This window comes from Echinops telfairi, unplaced genomic scaffold, assembly GCF_000313985.2.
Source record: "Echinops telfairi isolate 266 unplaced genomic scaffold, ASM31398v2 ScPeMD7_3533;HRSCAF=4204_0, whole genome shotgun sequence".
NCBI classification, from domain to species: Eukaryota; Metazoa; Chordata; class Mammalia; order Afrosoricida; family Tenrecidae; genus Echinops; species Echinops telfairi.
The window spans coordinates 24,605,485-24,625,529 of NW_022107431.1; the positions used below are offsets into that span (position 1 = coordinate 24,605,485).

A 20,045-nucleotide genomic window follows, 5' to 3' on the forward strand; every position below is an offset into this window, starting at 1 on the left:
CCTGGATTCCCTGGATTTTCAGTTCTTATCTGTACCAGTTTACATCCTCTGGTCTAGCCAGCCTTGCAAGGTCGAATTCAAGTCATGGTAGTGGGAGGCTTCTGAACATTAAAAGGCGCTGACATAGGAACAAGTTCTAGATCTTCCTACCAACAGTTCTCTTTTGGACCTTTGCTCAGTTACACGCTCTTCTTTTTACTCTGTTTCCCTAACTCAGTATGCAATATGGAACTACATCCACCACCTGATAAACATGACACAAGAACACTACTCATTTTGCCACTTCTGGGCCATGTTTGCATCAGCTCTTCCTTCTTGTACTTTACCCTCTCCAAATATGCAGGAATCAGCCCTTTCCCTTCTTGGTGTCCATAATAGATATTTAATTTCTACATACATCTTCGAATTGGACATAAAGCAGCATGACAAAGCAAAACTTGTTTGTTGTCAGAGGTCAAAAAGACCGGAATTCAAATCTCAGCTTGGCTCTTATTAGCTCACAAACTTGCCAAGCTCCTTATGGTTGGTAAGCCCCCCTCTCCTCATAGAAGAGAAAGATTTTGCCTCCCATCCTACCAAGATTGTCTGAGTATTAAATACAGTAGCATACAGAAGGATCCTCACAGGATATGTGCTCAATAATTAACACATGCTGGTAATATTATGATTATCAGGTGTAAAATGTTTATGATTGTGAGTACTCAAACAGCTAGAATAACATGGAGAGACCGCCATTGAGTAAATTTCAACTCAGGGAACTCTCCATATGGTCTCCAAGTCTAGGATCTTTAGAGGAGCAGAAAACCACAGTCTTCTCTCAATGACCAGCTGGTGGGTTTGAACCTTCAACCTTCTGGTTAGCAACCATATATTTAACTACTACAATAGGGGGGCTCAAGACTAAAACTATCATTTTAAAAATTGTTGGGGATATTTTTCCCCTACAGTCACAGATATCCCCCTATGACCACCACCACCCCACATCCCATTATTTGTGTTAGGAAACTGACTAGTCTTACCTGATGCTAGCAGACTTTGCTTTTAAATCGTTCCATCTTTGGTTCATATCATCGAGTCGGTGTTGAAGCATAGTAGCTTCTTCAGAGTTTCCCAAAGCTTTTACCATCTTCTGCCGGTTTCCATCAACGCTTTTAAATATGTCATTGTGGGCATCAATTTCCGCCTGGATGTCCTAACCATTAAAAGAGCAAGGAGACAAGGCACGTGTTAGTTACATCAGTGTCAGCAGTGTTACTTGGGATTTCAATACACCGCTTAATGGGTTCAAATCCCACAGATGAGTTGTTTCTGGCAAAAACACACTTATGCCTTTCTACAATTATTTTATACTGAGACCAATAGTCCTTACGTTTTCAGTAAGAAGCCCAGGTATGCAGTGGAAACTAAAAGGCCATTGGTTCAAACCCACAAGTGGTTCTCTGGGAGAAAAGACCTGGGGATGGACAACAGAAAAGTGGGTGAAGGGAGATGTCGGACAGTGTCAGATATGACAAAATAATAACATAAATTATCAAAGGCTCATGAGGGAGGGGGAATGGGGAGGGAGGGGAAAATGAGGAGCTGATATGAAGGGCTAAAGTAGAAAGCAAATGTTTTGAGAACGATGAAGGCAACAAATAGACAAATGTGCTTGACACAATGACTGGATGTATGGATTGTGATAAGAGTTTTACAACCCCCAATAAAATGATTAAAAGAAAAAAGATTCCCTGAGAAGTCCTACAAGCAACTCTATGAGTTGGAATCGAATGAACAAAACATAACAACAACAATAGCAACAATACAGTCTTCTATATATTCATCTTCCAGTTCTTTGTAAAAAAAATTTAGATCTTCTAGTTCTTAAAAATGGAATGCATTATCATCTAATTTCTTTTTTTATTAATCATTTCATTGAGGAGCTCTTACAAATCTTATAACAATCCATTATTCAATTGTATTAAGCACACTCGTACATATGTTGCCATGAATATTTTCAAAACATTTTCTTTCTACTTGAGCCCTTGGTATCAGCTCCTCTTGAACCCCTCCATCCCCCACTCTCCAACCCTTGTGAATCCTTGCTCAGTTATATATTATTTTTGTTATTTCACGTCATACATTGTCCGTTGTCTCCCTTCACCCACATTTCATCCCCGAGGGAAGGCCTATATTTTCAACCTTGTGATGGGTTATAATCTAAATTTCATGTATTAGCTAGTTGAATCCTAGCACTTCATTTTCTCCCATGTAACAGAAAAATCCTGTCTTTTTATAAAATAAATTTGGGCAAAGAATAAATGAGAATTATTAAAAATTAATACTAAAAAGTGGTTCAGATATCTTGAGGATACATTATAGCAATCTGTAGCAAAAGCCTTACGACTGTTGGTGCTATCTCCCCTAGAAATATTTCTGCATAATTACGCTGACCACACTGCTTGTTTTAAATGTGAAAAAGTAGAAATTATGATACTATGTCAGCATCAAGTAACATGAACGTTACAAAAGGAGAATACAAAACTAAAGAGGAAGGTGTTAACTTTTTAAAGCACCTGTTTAAATGGGCTTGTGTATTCATCTATAAGGGCACACACAAAAACACAACAATGCAATTTTTATATAAAGGAACTTTTAATTATTTTACTTTTCTTCTTTTCACATTCTGGTGTATTTAAAAAACTCTTATGATATTTACAAGATAAATGTCATACACTGAACGAGTGAAAACAAGGAGATTGTGTAGGTTATTTTAAACTACTGATACACATTGAGATTGTCAAGCCAATGGCCTATACTGATTTGACGCTCATAATCGCTTTTTGAATGAAATGAAAGCAACAGAAAGCATGCCAGCCACAAACACTACCTCTAAATTTATTTACAAATAGAAACACAGACATCAGAGGTCATGAAAGTACAATATGAGCTTCCAAAGCTTAAATTGGTAATGGACATTGATTTGTTGCAGACAAAAACATACACACACATATATATTTATATTTCTAACAATGAATCTTTAGTAAGAGAACATTAAATATGATTTCTTAAATCATTGGGGGCTCTTATAGTTCTTATACCATTCCATACATCAATCATATCACACATATTTGTACATATGTTGCCATCATTATTTTCTGAACATTTACTTTCTATTTGAGCCCTTGTTATCAGCTCTTTTACAACCTCCCTCCACACTCTCGTGACTCCTTAATAAATTATAAATTATTATTGTTTTCATATCTGACTCAGACCACTGTCTCCCTTCACCCACCTTTCTGTTGTTCATCTCCATGAGGGCGTGGGGGGGGGCGGGGTGGATTATGGGTGGATGATTGTGATTGGTTGCCTTTTCTTCCCCTCCTCCCCCAGCCTTCCCCCTACCCTCCTGGTATCACTCCTCCCATTTCTGTTCCTGAGGGGTTTATCTGACCTGGATAAATATATTTTTAATCCATGTCAAGTTTGCCTCTTCTTTCATTTCTTGAATTCTAAATGGATAATCATACAAATTGTTTAGATATTCAGAATATCCATCTTCATCAAAAATTCACTGCTGTTGCATTCCTTCTGAAACCAAGATTTAGAGACCTAAAGTGATCTTTCTTCCATTACCCATGGGCCCATACTAATCAGAAGAACCCATTGGAAGGCTATTTTGCATCTCACAACTCCAATCATCCTGTAAAAAGGTGTCACTCATAGGAGGTTAAGGTGCAGAGTTCCTGTTTTCTAGTTCTGATGAGACTGGCAGCACTCACAGGGCCAAGTCTTAAAGACAGGAAGACATACATGCAGAGCTTAATGAACAGTGCTTGTAAAGTGTATGCTCCAAATTTACAAGCCTATTCGTCTGACTCTACTGATACAGCCAAGTTGGGCCTATCTGCAAAGTACAATCTGGATAATCAAAGAATTAGGTTTTCTCACTGAACAAACAACTCTGAGATTCTTCAATCTGTTTGCATTTCAGAAGCTGCTCCACCCTCAGACGGCACCAAATGGACATTAACAGGACAGTAGATCGAAGTCAGGTATCGACATAATGTTCTCACGTTGGGTGACATTCTACTCAGAAAACAGGGCTCTCACTGTCATCTCAGTATGGGATCATTCAAAAAGAAGTCTTCAAGGTACAGAGAAATGTTTGGCTGCAAGGATCTTTAGTATCAAGTTCACAAACAGGGCATTCTTTGGGGGAGAAATAGTCTTATTTTTATATCCTGAAATTCATTGTAGGCCATCCAAAGGGATGTATTAAAAAGTCAACAGATGATATTTGCAACGTTTTACAACTTATGCGATATATAAATAAAATAGCCCTCTTCCCAAGAAGCTCCACAACATATAAATGACTTGTTTCAAGGACTTGGCCTCAAATTTCCTGTGTAGAGTCCCAAATATCAGTACCATGAACCACACCTAAAATCACAAGGCATCCCAAGGCAACTTCAACTCAAAGCATCCTTTTATAGCCAAGGTAAACAGAAAGCCTGAAATCTACAAAGACCCAGAAAGAGTTTTCATATCCCAAAAGCCTTCCACAATGAAATCACAAAATTTGGATACCATGCGTACGAAGTCAATGTGGTTCGTCTCATGTCAGACGAAGCGATCACAACCCAGTTTTCATGACCCATGGGCACATCGGGGCTGCTCACCTGGAGAGCCAATGATTACAAGCATTTCTAAAAAGTTTTAAGGGCTTTGCCACTGATCATACATGTACATCAGAATATACATTTCATTCCATCAGGTTTGAACATCATCAAAAGTTAGGAAGAACATCCACAAGCAGCAGGTGATGAAGGACAAGGAGCGCGTTACAGATGATGGGCTTATGTAGCACAGTACTTATTTTGCCAAGCAAAGCAGGAAATCCTGAAGACCAAAAAAAATGACCTTAGAATTACTTCTGTATCCTCCATAGCCCATTATATGAATGAGTCTAATGGAAAATAGACACAGCTAGGTGATTAAATGCACAGATGAATGTATGAATAAGTACATCTTGGTTAACTGATTATTAGCCAATGTACTATGGGGAAGGGGGGAATCCACTGAATTTTTCTCAAAAGGATTCTCTTGGAACCACCTTCCAGCAATACACACTTCAAGTAGAAAGTTTTAAAAAGACAGGGCTGAGGACATAGGGCTACATTCAGTTATCTGTCTGTCTCTCTGGGTCTCAAAACATCACTGATAGCCTAATATTCAGATATTTACACTAATACCTAATATCACTGATAGCCTAATATGCAGATATTTACACTAATATCTAATATCACTGATAGCCTAATATGCAGATACTTACAAACTGGTTGACATCGAGTCAATTCTTTTGAAAAAACTGCCAAGACATAGTAATTATTTTTGTTCAATCTCTTTCATTTAAAAACATTTCATATGTGGTTGTATGAGCCCCTAATAAAAGGATTGAAAAAAAATTTTTTAATAATAAAAACATTTCATATGTGAACCTATGATCTTTAGAAGTCTGGACTGCAAAGTCCAGGCTACGCTTCACGTCCATCCCACCTGCAACTAGAAATTGAGAATTAAAGACAGTGAATGAATTCTCCTCCTTCACAGGTCATTGTGAAATGATGTCCTGGCTTCGAAATCAAGATGCCAGCATGAGAGGCTGTTTGATTAGGACCCTGGTGAAGCACCAAATGCTAGAATACATTAGAGTTCCACGCACAAGGCTGCACTCTTGCTCATTTACCATACAGCTTGGAGAGCTGGCCCTAGTAATGCTCACCTCTATCCCCTACAAGCCCTGCTGGACATTAAACGGCACAAAATGGCAGCTTGTCACCAGTTATTGAAATAGAATCCCAACCAGAAGCACAAAGCAATGATCTTCCCAGTAGTTAACAGAAACCAGCCGGATGCAGAGTAAGGCCATACATAGCAAGGTATTCCAGCAGCTGAACTGGCCTTTAAAAACAGGGCTAAAGGTTTCACTACAATGTACCTTCCAGCAATATACACTTAAAGTAGAATGTTTTTAAAAGCTAGGGCTACATTCATTTCTCTCCCTCTGAAAACATCACTGATAGAAAAATGTGCAGCTATTTATCCTCTCACTGCCAGGGGGCAATTCTGACTCAGCGGCCCTCTAAGACTGAGTGGAACTGCTCCTGTTAATGTATGAGGAGGGTGTACATCTTTGGGGGTTCAGAAAGCCTCATGTTCCTCTGGTGGGTTCAAACTGTTGATTTTGTGGTCAGCAGCCAGATGCATAAGCCAGACCACCATCAGTATTCCAATATTTGGAACAGTTTTCCAAAAAATGACAACAAGATCTCGCAGATGGTCCTGATAAACCATTACTCTTTTGGGGGGGAAGTACCATATATACTTGAGCATAAGCTGACCCAAATATCAGTCGAGACACCTAATTTTACCACAAAAACTGCATTAGAAATGTGCTGAAAAACTCGGCTTATATATGAGTATATCCGGTAATACTTTCTCCCCAAGTCTTTTTGTCCCATAAAGAGCTATAGCCTCAGACATGCACAGGGGCAGTTCTACCCTGTCCTATAAAGTAACGACGGGATGGCAGGGAGGTGTTTTGGGGTTTTTTGAACCAAGTTCAAAATAAAATTCCCAAAGGGAAATTTTTTTTTTCACAAAGAGAAATTTTTATCAATTGATCTATTTGATTACTTGCTTACTTATTTTCTTAATGGTGCTTTTAAATACCAAGTTTGGTCTTAATCGGATGCTTCTTTAATGATATAACCCATAGAGCTGGTATGTGCCATCACTAGAATATACTTCATTCCTTTTTTATTATGTTCTATAATCTATTAATGATGTTAGGTATAAGTAGAAATGTTTCTTCAGATTCGGATGCAGAACTCAGAGACTACCACCAGGAAGACTTCAACAAGTATTGATTCCCCTTCTTTGGGCTGTTGATATATTGTGGTTTATCTTTGTAGCACATATTTACCTAACCCACGTGGCCACAGCCATGTTTTCTCTGACTCCTTTGCTGATGGGGAAGAACGTTAGACACAGCTTTCCCGACCGTGCCCCCAGGTGCAGGTTAAATAAACAAAGCTAACCATTAGGGGAAAATAAATCCACTGTCTTTTCAAAAGTTTGGCCAAATTTCCTAGACAGTTCAGAATTGATTCTAGGAGTTCAGTTGGATTTCTACCCGAGTTGTAGGTTTGGAAGGTAAGAAATCTTTTTTTCAAAAAAGAAACAGCCAAATGAATATTACTTGAGTAATAGCAATAAAACCCAAGCCAAACTAAGCCAAAGCCACTGACAGCAAATCACTTATAGCTACTCATAGTGACCCTTTCTAGGGCTTCTGAGGCTGTAAATCTTTACAGAAGCATCAGCCTTCTCTCTTTCCTCTGGAGGTACTGTGGGTTTGAACTGCTGACTTTGCAGGACCACCAGGGCTCCTTTAAGGAATGACAGAAGAATTCAATGACATCATCAGAGTCCACTGGGTCTTCATTTATGTCATGTGCTTCTGAGGCATTTTGTGAGGCGTCACGCACAGTGAGGAACTGCAATTATTTGATTAGTTATTCAATTTATTCATTTCAATTCTTTAATGAATTATTCTGTAAGTGCCCCCCCTCTCAGCAACGAATCTAATAGATTTTAACCTACAAGCAACTGTGGAATCAAATTTCAGTAGACAATAGGAATTAGCATCATCTCATCTGGGACAAAATGTATACATCAAGCGATTCCATGGGGGAGAGTCTATCTCAATTTCTCTCCACCCCAGCACTCAACTAAATAGGGAGACATTGATATTGGAAGTTAACTGTGTTCTCTCCCAAGACACATTTGTTTTAAAATTAGATATTGTAGATTGAGTGGTAAAGCACAACTTAAAATTGTAATTTTAAAAACCTCAGTCATCCTAAGGGGGGAGGGTTTGAGGGAAGTAAAGGAAATCTAACCTTAAATGGTTTCCCTTTATGTTGTCACTATGAGTAAAATCTTTCCAGAAGATTCACCAAGAAAATGGCACTATGCACACACACACAAACACACACACGGACACACACCCCTCACACAATTACTGTCATCCTTGATCATCTGGTAATATAATGACATAAGGAATTATAGAATAATAACTACATACATAAGTAAAAGGCAAGTCACTCAAAATGCCACTGAGCTACCATTGTGCAGGACTCCGTCCTCTGTATGAGATAAACAGACCCAGACAATACACAATCAGAAATGGCCCGGTTGTGATCATATGGGGGTTGACACTAAAGTCATCCGATACTTTCTTTATGAAGTATTTTCAAGGAGAAAATTACAGTAAGTCAAACGCAAACCAAACTCACTGCATGGGGTCAATCCTGACTCACAGGAACCCTATCGGTTGTAGATCTTTATGGGAGCAGAAAGCCTCATCTTTCTCCTGCAGAGAAGTTCAAACTGCTGACTTTGTGGTCAGTAGCCCAACATATAATCCACTACACAACCACAGCTTTAGTTAAGGGCTCCTTAACTAAATTCAGGGTGGTAATAAAATTAAATCACAGGTTGGATTGGGGAGAAGTGATCCAATGAACCAACCTTCTGTGGATCCTGAAGAGTACAAGTGGAGATTGTTGGTGTATGTTTTGCTATGTCTATTTTCACCAAAATACATATATAAATATAATTTATTGAAAATGGCAGTAGATGAACCTTGTATTGCCAGTCAACTATGAGCATGAACTCTCATGCGTCCTGAGCACCTGGTCACAGCTGCTTGCTACACATCCCTGGGCTGGGTGCTAAGAACCTGCCTGATGACAGACATCCCATGCAGTGAGGTCAGACACTCCCTCCCCTTCCCCATAAGTCTCCCAAGTCTCCTCTCTAGACAGCACTCTGAAGTACACATACTTCACACCAGTTGGGGTTTCCTGATCCTTGGTAAATGATCACCTTTTGGAATCAGAGAGAAATCCAAGATTACCAGAGACTCCCAGAATTGCTTCTACATAAGAATAGAAATGAGGAATGACTGCAATTGGACCTTGTGTTGAGAAACTAAAATCCCGCAATCCAGAATTGCGATGACTGAATTACACATATCACTCCTGTATGAATGGATACTAGTAAAATTATAAAACCAAATGATTTCCTCAAAAACAAAACAAAACAAAACCAGAAAATACTTTTTACTTCTGTACCCAAACTGCAACCTTTAACTTAGGCCAAAGCTCTCCCTTCACCTTGGAAATTCAAGTATGTGACCAGCCCACGACTTTCCAGACCAGCCATCACCGGAGCTTCCTTCTCAGATGTTGACCTTCAACACATTAATATTTGGGCCCACTATCCCAGTGATGGAGTCTACTTTGCAGAGAGCCTACAGTGGCAACATGGCGAAATTACACACATGCTGTATTTGAAAAAGATATAGTGAATAATAATAATCATAATAGTAAATCAGAGTGAATAAAAACAACAGCTCGCATGAAGATTCAACACTGTAAAATTACTAAGCTTTGTAGTCTCTAGTGAACAGTGCTTCAGGTCGTGGCCCCTATTGGGGTCACCTGATTCATAACAGTAGCAAAATTACAGTTATGAAGTAGCAATGAAAATAATTTTATGGTTGGGGGGGTCACCACAACATGAGGAGCTGTATTAAAGGGTCACGGCATTAGGAAGGTTGAGAACCACTGCTCTAGAAACAGATCACTAAATAAAGAGAAAAAAGCAATTAGGCATCACAGAACCTGAAGCGAATTCTCCCTGCACATTGAAAGCCTGTTATTCCACTAACGCAGGCATCACCTGGATTTTGCTTTGCAGAGAGAAGTCTAGGTCTCTTCTGAGGACTGAAAGCATCCGAGGGGAAGGGCTCGCCACCAGGGAGTCCATCCTAACTCGTAGCCACCCTACAGGGACTGGATGCCTGCACAGACTGGACAGAACCGGCCCTGCGGGTTTCCAGGACTGTAGCCCTTTATTGGAGTAGAGAGCCTCCTCTTTCTCTCGTGGGAGGAACTGGTCACTTCAAACTGCTGCCCTTGTGGTTAGTAGCTCAATGCCTAAGCCGGTGTGCCACCAGGGCTCGTCAGAGGGCAGGTCGGTGGTTTCATTTAAGAGGTATGAGGTAGCGATACCTTTCCACAGTACCAGATTATCTGGTAATGAATCCGTGCCCACAGGCTAAGCATGTGAGACAGTTTTTTATAAAAATTACACAAGGGACTTAATTTTTTTAAAAAAAATCCGAGTTGGAAAAAAACATTCAGCTGTGACAACTTTGTAAAACTGAAAGGTGACAAAGAGATGAACTTTCACACCGATTTCTATAAAGGAAGTTAAACCTACCTGGGGGGCTTCAGGCTGTGAAACGGGACCGGTGTCTTCTCTGGATTTGGCCCTTATTTGCTCCCACACATGTACACCCCCAAAATCCCAAATCAAGGAACACAAGGCCTTCTTTTACTATCAAGTCAACCACTCAAGTAAGATGGAAAACGTGTACCAAAGAAGACGCTGGGAGTTACAAGGAAAACAGACTACCACCATGGGTAGAACATCTTGGCTGAGGTCACTTAGCAGCCTCTGGCACCTGACTGGGCTCTTCAGACTAATAGCAGCAATTACCATACAAAAGTCCACAACTGATGCCTCTCAGGGGGGCTGGGTAATGAATTATTCATGCAAAACATGCCCTACACCTTTTTGAGAAAGAAAAAGAAGAAAAAGGCAAATGGATATAAAACAAGCCAACAGGATCCTTTACGGCCATAAAGTTTGTCACCTGCTGTTCCCAGCTGCCATTAGGAGGCCATTCTTTTCCTCCCGGGCCCCTTGGAACTGGTGCCCAGGCTGAGGAGGAACCAGCTTTTAGCCCCCGGAATGTCGAGACTTAAAGTATTCATTGCAAGAGGTCAGAGTCCACCCATGCTACAGGCGCACTCCATCCTTACTAAAACACTTGGGGAGTAACAGGGCAGAAGAGAGGAGGGAACACAAGATCCAAGGGGGGGGACGGACACGAAATTCTCTTTTCTACACACTTTCCGACACAACATTCCCATCATCAGGTTAGCAAAGGCTCCAACTGTTTTGGAAAAGCTTTCAGACTCTTCTGAAGGCAAGGTCTTAGTCTTTTGTGATCTGTAAGAAAAAGGCCATTATTCTCTTAATGACGCCATAAAGTCTTGCTTACAGTATTTATGTTAGTAATGAGCCATTGGGTATTCAAGGCGGAGAAAGCCACTGCATCCATCTTTAATGCCTGGTGAGAGGCACACACGTGGGGAGAGAGGACTTAAGGGGGTGGGTCTCGGTCGGTCGGGGTCTCTCTCTCTCTCTCTCTCTCTCTCTCTCTCTCTCTCCCCTCTTTTCTCTCTAAAGATTGGAGGTGGAAAGCAGATTTGGACTGTAGCATTTGGCGGGTGAGACTCCAGGCAAGAGCATGCTATAGATACCCTTCCTATGGAAAAAGGAGCCCCACGAAAAATTCATCCAAGTAGTAAAACCCACTCCTCACCCACCCCCTCGCTCCCCACCTGTGCAGACAAGCACCCAGCATTTAAACCAGCCACACTCGGATGAAAAGGAAAGTTTGAGACCCGCTGGCCAACGCCCCTGGCAGGCACCTTCCCTGGCTCAGGGCTCACGCTGAGAAAGAGGGTGGACGGGGCTGTCCAGCCCCGATGGGGGCGGGCGGCCAGCCCCTGCCTGGGACGTCAGACTCCAGCAGGAGAAGCCAGTGTTTGCGGCTGCCCCGGTTTTCTTCTGTTTCCTTCCCACGTTGACGTTTGAGTTAAATTACCAGCCGCCTTGGGCACAAAGGATCTCCTTTCTGCAGGGGGAAGCCTAACAGGCGACAGGTGTCATGAGAGCGCTCCAGGACAGAAGAATGGCTAGTTGATCTGCCTTCCACTTGAAAGAGTTTTGTTTTGGGTTTTTTAAAGATTTTTCAACGAAGCAAATGCTTCAATCATGACATAACTAGAGTCAATAGCACATCTGCCATCTAAAAGCATCATTAAAAGGAGAGAGAGAGAGAGAGAGAGAAGTGAAGAAGAGGGTACATTCGAAAAGTCGGTTTTCTGCATACCTTTTCAAATTTGGTCAGCAATTCCCGTAAGCTGAAGTTCAGACCAATCATCGTCCGATATCCCGGGAAGCCTACATCTTCCCGGCAAACTTCCTTCAGACAAACAGCGTTCCACTTCCACCGACTGTTACCTGTCCCGGCTATACCTTCGAATCCTGGGCACAATCCTTTCCCACAAGCTTTGCCCTGGCGGCCGGGTCCATCCGGGCATCTTAGTCACCCCACCGTGTCTCGGTCCTCTCATGGGCTTCGGGGTTCACGGCCAAGAGACCTGCATCTGTGCTTTCGGGGAGCTGCATTCCACGCGGCTGGCATGGTCTCCTCTCCCTCTGGAAGGCTGCTGTCCCCCCGGCTCACCTCCCTAATGACCAGCAGGCCACAACTGCGCGCTCCCGGGCCTCCAGCTGAAAGTTTGTTCTCAATTACACACCGGGGGAGGGACAAAAAGGAGCTAGATCCTGGAAAGTCGCAGGAGGGATGGAGGGGGAATAAAAATGAACCAAGTATTACCAACTTCCTCCACTCCGACTGGTTTCAGAAAGAAACCGAAGGAGGAAAAAAAAAAAACTCGAAGTAACTCCTGGGGAAAGAGCCAGTTTTCAAAGAGCATTGCTTATGTGGAGCTGAGAACAGCGACCAGGGCACTCTCTTCTGATGAAACACCAAAACATGGGACAAGGGGCCACCCCTTCTCACTCCTGCCAGACACCAGCAGCCCGGGTTGCTATAGTAACCACCAAGCTACTTTCAGTCCAGTCCCCCAGGTCAGCCTGGCCTCAGGGATGCTGTAGGCACAACAGAACCGAGTTGTTTAAAAGTTGCTTCATCTGTCTGTCGAAAGTTCTAGCAGCAGATCTCTTGGTCACCCCCTCGGGGCTCGCAGCCAGGGGAGCCCGGCCAGCTCTGGGCAGCTCCTCCGGTTGATCTGACAGCAGTGTGGCAATCCACTTCTCTTCCCAGCAGTTGTGTGTTGGTTTTAATCAGCATCCTCCTGGCCACCACCCCTCACGAGGTTGGAAGGGAGTCTCACTCCCACTTCCTGGTGGCCTCCAGGGAGCACACTCCAGCGCAGGGGCTCTTTCAGCGTCTCTAGCCCCGGGGAGCCCCGGGGTCCCCGTGCAGTGCTCGCGGGAGCCCACCCAGGAATCGAGGAGAGAGGGCGTGCCCAGCGCCAGGCAAATCACAACAGACAACACGCTGGTGGCTCCTCTGAGTCTTCTAAAGCGGTTTCGGCTGCGGGTCCTGGAAAGGGCGCCCAAAGGAAAGCTCTTTGATCTTATTGGTGCCCTGAAAGCCATTCGGATGGTTTCCTGCTAGGCGGGGGGGTGTATTTCAAACACAAAACTTGATTGGTAAAACTACAAAAGATGTGAGTCACAAGCACCAGTTGCACTGAGGCATCCAGGAAAGCAGTGTCTTCTGACAAGTGGTCAGAGTAACTAAGGACTGCAGAGTTTGAAAACGCTCATTCCTAAAGGGGTGCCTTTTGAACGGAGGCCAGTCTGAGGCAAAAGCGTGATTTTTGCCTTTTGCATTACAGCTGTTTAGTATATCAATAAGAGTTTAGAATGACGGGCACGATATTTTTTACCCCAAGAGATGCATTATACAGTGTGTTTTTGGCAGGCCACACGCCCTCTTCATGAGTTAAGTTTCCTGTGCTCTTTGTGTTGGGGAGGGGCTGGGATTTACAGGAGAGTTTTTTTGGGGGGTGGGGGTGGGGAGTTCTGGTAGGACCATATAAAGCATTCCTCTTTTAGTTCTATACTGAATTTTTTTAATTAAAAACTTTTATTGGGGGCTCTTACATCTCCCATCACAAGCCATCCATTCATCCATTGTGCCAAGAACATTTGTACATACACTGCCATCATCATTTTCAAAGCATTTTCTTTCTACTTCCCTGGTATCAGCTCATTTTCCCCCTCCCTCTCTCGCCCTCCCTCCCTTGTGAACCCTTGATAAGTTATAGATTATTATTTTGATATCTTATATCATTCTCTGTCACCCCTCACCCACTCTTCTAATGCTCTACTGAATTGTATCGTAAGTTTATAGTGCCTTCTAAGGTGACACTACCACAAAATGGGGAAGCTCAATCTTCATATGATGAAGTTTATTTCTTGCATCAGGGCATGGAGGAGTGGGGGAGGGGGTAAGAGACACTGAAATTAGAATATTCATCCCCTGAAAGGCTATTTGAATTCCTTTCATCGTGAAATTGTTAGTAGCCAGTCATATGTAGTAAGACTCCAATTAATAACAGAAAAAATAAACCACAAAACTACTCCCAAACCTATCCACTTTCAGTACATAATATGGTTATTACTTGGGGTGGGGTGGGGGCGGGGATTGCAAACTAGTTTTACCCCTTACATTTCATCAACATATTTTCAGATCAGGTTCAAATGCCATGTGTTTTACCATATGCCCTTCTGAAAACAAGATTTAATAAGCTTTTAAAATATTTTCATTATTTATTCATAAAACTCTACACATCCCCAGAGGCAAAAATGGCTTTATGGGCTTTCTAACCAAATGTGTTCCACCTCAAAGTGGCTCATTCAGATTTATGCACAGGCACTATTGATTTCAAGAACAAATGAGGGCATGGAATGGGTATTCAGAAATGCAACAGTAAAAATAATCTGCACCATTTAGATTAAAAAGGAAACAAAAGATTTGACATCAGCAAATGGCCACATTCAACCTGAGAGGGTGGGCTCTGGGCCCATGCTGAGCCTTGTCAGCAGCAGCAAATAAACTTTTTACACAAATACAAGACACAAAGAACCACCACCACCTACAAAATAAATAAATAAGAGAGGGAGAGAACAATCTTTCTCAGCTGGGCAAACTTCCAACTACCACCCATAGTGTTGAATTACCCTATGATCAGAGACGTGTGCAAACAAGCAATACCCCATGCATGCATCTGACGGGCGAAGTAAACAGAAAACTAGGTGGAACAACAGAGAATGCCACCGTCTAGCTCTAAAGTCGCTGGTGATGTTTTTTTTTTTAAATAAGGGATTCTGGTGCTAAGAAGCATGTTCGGTATGAGAGTTCTGACATCACAAGGCCCGTGGCTATGAGGAGCAAGCAGGATCCTTCCTATTACAGGATGGAATTGGAAATGACCAGGGAGGAGGAGGGGGAAAGAGCGAGTTCAGGTATGGAAACCTAGGCTGAAAGTCCAAAGGGGACAGACAACTAATTCCCCTAGCTTTCCCTGAAAATGCCAGATTCCCACCATCAGAACTGACACCAGCTGCAGGTACAATTAGCAGTTCCCATAATTACAGCTGTGAATCCCAAAATGGGGGTCCTGGCAAACCTAGCTGGGATGATAATCTCTGTAGATGGAAAAGGATAGGGGAAGGAGGGGAGGAGGGGAGGAGGGGAGGAAGGAAGAAAGGGTCGGTGGAGCTATTCAAAATAATTTATTTTTAAATTATCACCTAATATTATTACACAGGGTTGTCTCTGTTGTTGTTACGTGGTGTCAAGTCCATTTTTGACTGATAAGAGCAAGCCAGTGTATTAAAGTGGAACTGCCCTACAGGGGTTGGGGCTTGTGATTTTTGGCATCAGGCAGTCAGGTCTTTCTCCTGCAGGGTGGTTTGAGCCTCTTGGCCAGCAGATGAGGGACTGACCACTGTGGCCCTAGGCTCTTTAGCAATAAGGTAGCGAAGTAATAAATTAAAACAACAGTTGTCACAAGTCCATTCTGACTTATGACAACCCCAAAAGTCAGAGAACAGTGCTTCGTGGTAAGTTTTTTGTTTGCTTTTTGCTTTTTTGGGGTTGCCATTTTTCTGTTTGGGTTGCTATGGGTCAGACTCGACTCAAGGACAGGGAGTTTTGGTTTGGAAGGTGGTGTGTGTGTGTCCATAGTGTTTTCATACTGGAGATCTCTGAAGCAGACCACCAGGCCTTTCTTCCAAGGTACCTGTGGGTGAGTGTGAATTGCCAACTTTCTGTTAGAAGCTGAGTGCTCAACATTTACACCACCCAGGGATACTACTAGGGTAACTATATTTTAACTGGAAATCAACTAGAAAATAATGCTATCTATAAAGTGTTAATATAGGTTAATTAATCAACAAATAGGTTAATCTTTTATGTAAAAATGCAAAGAAACTATAAATGTAACTAGCTAAATTCAGCGCTACTCAAAGTTAGCATGCCCTTTGATAACTGGCTGATGCATTCGAAGTGAAACTTGTAAACTTAAGTATGAATTACTGTTGTAACATTTTATTCTGAGTTTGGGCTTCGTATCTACAAAGAGGGATACTTCCTCAGTTGACACGCTGTGCACAAAACACTGTCTTGGTGATGGCCACCTGGTTCCACAGCCTTTCCTTTTTGGGACCAAGCACTTTTTGATGCATTCTCTTTTGTAATCCTTGAAACAAAAACCAGAGGCCTCCAGTGAAAGTGATACATCCCCCGTGAGACCTTCATAAATTGAATGATGAAACCTGAAGTCGTTGACATTTTACCAACTTCAACTCGTGGGTAAAACAAACTGTGCCCTAACCCTCCAGAAGTAGAATAAATCCACTCCTACCAAGCCTGCACCAGATTGATCCGGACAGTGGCTGCCCAGGAACCCTTAGCTAAATAACTAAATTTCTCATTTTCATGAGAAAGTGATCGTAGAACTGCAGAGAAGCAGAGGGACACTCAACCACAGAATTAATAAAACCTAAAATACTTAATCAACCCCCCATCTTATGGCTGAAAGGAAGGGGGCTAAATATTTACATGGCTATGGCAAACAAGAAAAACGTTCTAAATATTGGGCTAATTTAAAAAGCTGTTTAAGCTGAAACACTAATTTTCCTATGATTTGTTCAAAGGTGACGAATTCATCAAGGCAGTAAGATATGCTTTAGGATTCGGTCAAATAGAGGCAAAAACAACCGGATTTGATGTCTTACCTCTGGTAGCGAATCTTAAACCACCCTTTCCACTGAACACTAAGTTCACATTTTGGCAAATTAGGAAGATAAAGAATGCTTTCTATGCAAAGTCTGACAAGGTGTCCCCTTATACTGGCCAAAACAACGCACAAAAAGAACAGGGGAGAGGAGGAAGGGAAAAGAGGACCCGGGAGCCTCAGGAAAGCAAAGGGAGGTCAGTCGGTGGCCACAAATAAAATCGGGAATCCTGGGCTGTGCTCAAAGGGAGCTTCAGGCAGGAGGAGACACATTCGTGCTGGGAGAGCCGTTCTGGCTCCAGGAAAGATTTGGGGATGAAGCCTGTGCAAGAAACGGAAACCATTCTCCTTTTCAAAACCCCTTGGACCTTAGGTTAATAAGCCCAAGACAGATCGCTCCAAGATCCTAACCATCAAGATCAGAGACGGCAATTCATTGTCTGCTGCCACTCTCGTTCCCATGAAGGGGCAGCTACTCAATGCCTCCCAGCTTTCTAGGGAGCATCAGCTGCAGCCCCGTCTGTCAGCTGGGAGCTATTTAAAGTAATATACAGCCTAAAGGGCAGGGGGTTCAACCCGAAGATGGAGGCCTGAGACCCCTGATGAAAGGGGTGGAGTGGGAGGTGGCTCAGCTTTTATCCCAGGGAGCTCGGGCAATCTGCTGTGCACACAAAGAAATATTCTGGAATGTTGAACTCTTTAGCCATGTCTTCTATTTTCTCAGGGTTCGGGTGGTAGTGGAGCAATAAACATGATAATTCATAAGAAGGTGATTCAATTCCATAATGTATTCCCATAACCTACACCCCCAAAAGGTTCAATAGAGCAGGCATTTTTTAAAGGCACAAAGAGTCTTTTCTTCTTAAGGGGAGTGGGCGGATGGGAGGCGGAGGGGGGGCGGGGCCTGGAGAAAGAGAAATGTCAGCTGACCTGCTTCTGAATCTACCAGCCAGGTGTGGGGGTCGACCCTTAGGAGCCTTCAAAATAATGATTGGGAAAGCACTTTATTAAGTGACTAAAAATAAAGTCAGGGCAAGTTAATGTTTCAAAACCATCTCCTTCCTGAAAAAAACAAAACCAGAAAACTATGCAGCATCAGCCAAGAATGAAACTGGCTCAGGCAGCCAGTGACCCCAAGAATCCCAGATGTCTACGAGCAGAACAGGCCTGTGGGACAGCACACCCTACTCAGCACAGCTGGCTCTGCAAGGGTCCCCGAAGTTTCACTAAAGAGCTTTCCAACTTCCTCAGCTACCTGATCCACAACGATGGAGTCTCAATTGAAATACAAATTGTAATCAGGACAATGGAAAGGCCAAGGTGAACCCACATTGAAGGGCCTGTTCCCATTCACAGCAAACCTCTGTACCTCTCCCCAGGACGTCACTGTCCCTATCATCCGAATCTGTAGCTAAGGAACTGGACATTGGGTGAACCTGGAGGAGGTTCCGAATAGCCTGCTGAGTTCACCTGTACTTACTGCTCTCATGTACTACGGAGAAGCAGGGTTGCCCTGATGACCAGAGGCGAATTCACTGAGAGCTGAGTTTCTACTCCAAATCAGAAACACCTGCCTACTATTTGCCTACTGAGCACCCATTTGAATTCTCCACAAAAACACACCCTAAACCCTCCTAAACCCCTGATAATGATACACCTGCAATAACCTCACCAAGTCGTTGGGTGGTGCAAAAGTTATCACATTCAGCTCCTGACTGGTCGGTCGGTCTGTCTGTCGGTCGGTCGGTCGGTTGGTTGGTTAGGTTCACCCAAAAGTGCCTCGGAAGAAAGCCCTGGTGATTCACTTCCAAAACACCTGTCTATGCCCTACAGCTCAACTCTGACACACAGGGAGTCAGTCACCAGCAACTAGAACCAACTAGGTGTCAGCTGGTTAATCTCACCAAATACTAGTCAAGACACCGACCATTTGAACCACTTATATTCACAAATATGGATCCCCAACGCAGTCAACGATCCCTCTTTTAACCTGCATGTCTTTATTTTTACATTGTGTTTTTAGCTCACTTCTTTTATTTATTTGCTTTGCACGAAGAGTGTGGCTTCCCCAAAAGTTTCCAATGAGATGCAGTGTAGACAATGAACTCAAACAATGAATTATGCAGCTCCTAATAAAACCTATAGACTGATTGCAGAGTGAAGAATTCATGTTTGATAGAATTATGTTAAACCATTACATTTCCTGGAGATTATTAGAAACAGCAGGACTCACTTTTAAAACTCTGCCAAATTTTGGGGTGGAGGCTGCAATTGAGCAAAATCCATCAAACATGAAAATGCACATCCCCTTTGACTCCAAGCTTATCCCTAGGAGTTTAATTTGCAAACATGTACCCAGAACACCGGACATGGATGCCTGATGAATCCAATTTGACATCACAAAAGCTGAAAACAATTTAAGCGTCCATCACTAGGTAACTGTGTAAATAAATCATGACAGATTTGCAAAATGGAATGCTGCACAGCTGCAGAAAAGAGGTGATTTTTGTGTGCTGATGAGGAACTATTTCAAATAGATATGTATGAATACAGGATATACCAGGTAGCTTTCAAAAAATGTATGGGGGGGGGAGGGATTACGTAAATGAAAAGATAATGGGCATTGTCCACGACTTTATGAAACCCCTTCACTTAGGTTTATGCACAAAGGGAGAAAGGGTTATATAGTTATAGCTAAGTAAGTCTCCACTTAGTTATGAAATACAGCTGGTATTTCTAGAGAGAAATATAAAAAGGTACCAACAATAGTTACCTCTAAGAGTGGGATTATGATCTGTCTAGCAGAGCCAAGGAAAGTCTATAGAGTAGCTCACTATTCTATAGAGTTGTAACATATTGGGGCCGCCCTGAGTCAGAGCTGAAGCAAGAGCAGCAGCCCCCACCATTCAGAATATGAGGGTGCTTTAGTTAAATTTTAAGCCTTGTATACAGTGAACACTTTTGCACAAAAGCAAGTGCAGGTGTTATGCCTTGACTCACACGACTCTAATCAATACA

At 42.6% G+C, this 20,045-nt stretch overlaps 1 protein-coding gene across 1 annotated transcript in view; it reads right to left on the reverse strand.

Moving 5' to 3' along the window:
- UTRN (utrophin) overlaps window positions 1-20,045 on the reverse strand; it is a 619,010-nt gene that overhangs the window by 209,753 nt on the left and 389,212 nt on the right. Inside the window, exon 51 of the mRNA XM_045294578.1 lies at window positions 1,020-1,192. Within this exon, the coding sequence (XP_045150513.1) occupies window positions 1,020-1,192 (173 nt within the window). The remainder of the gene's footprint in view (window positions 1-1,019; window positions 1,193-20,045) is intronic.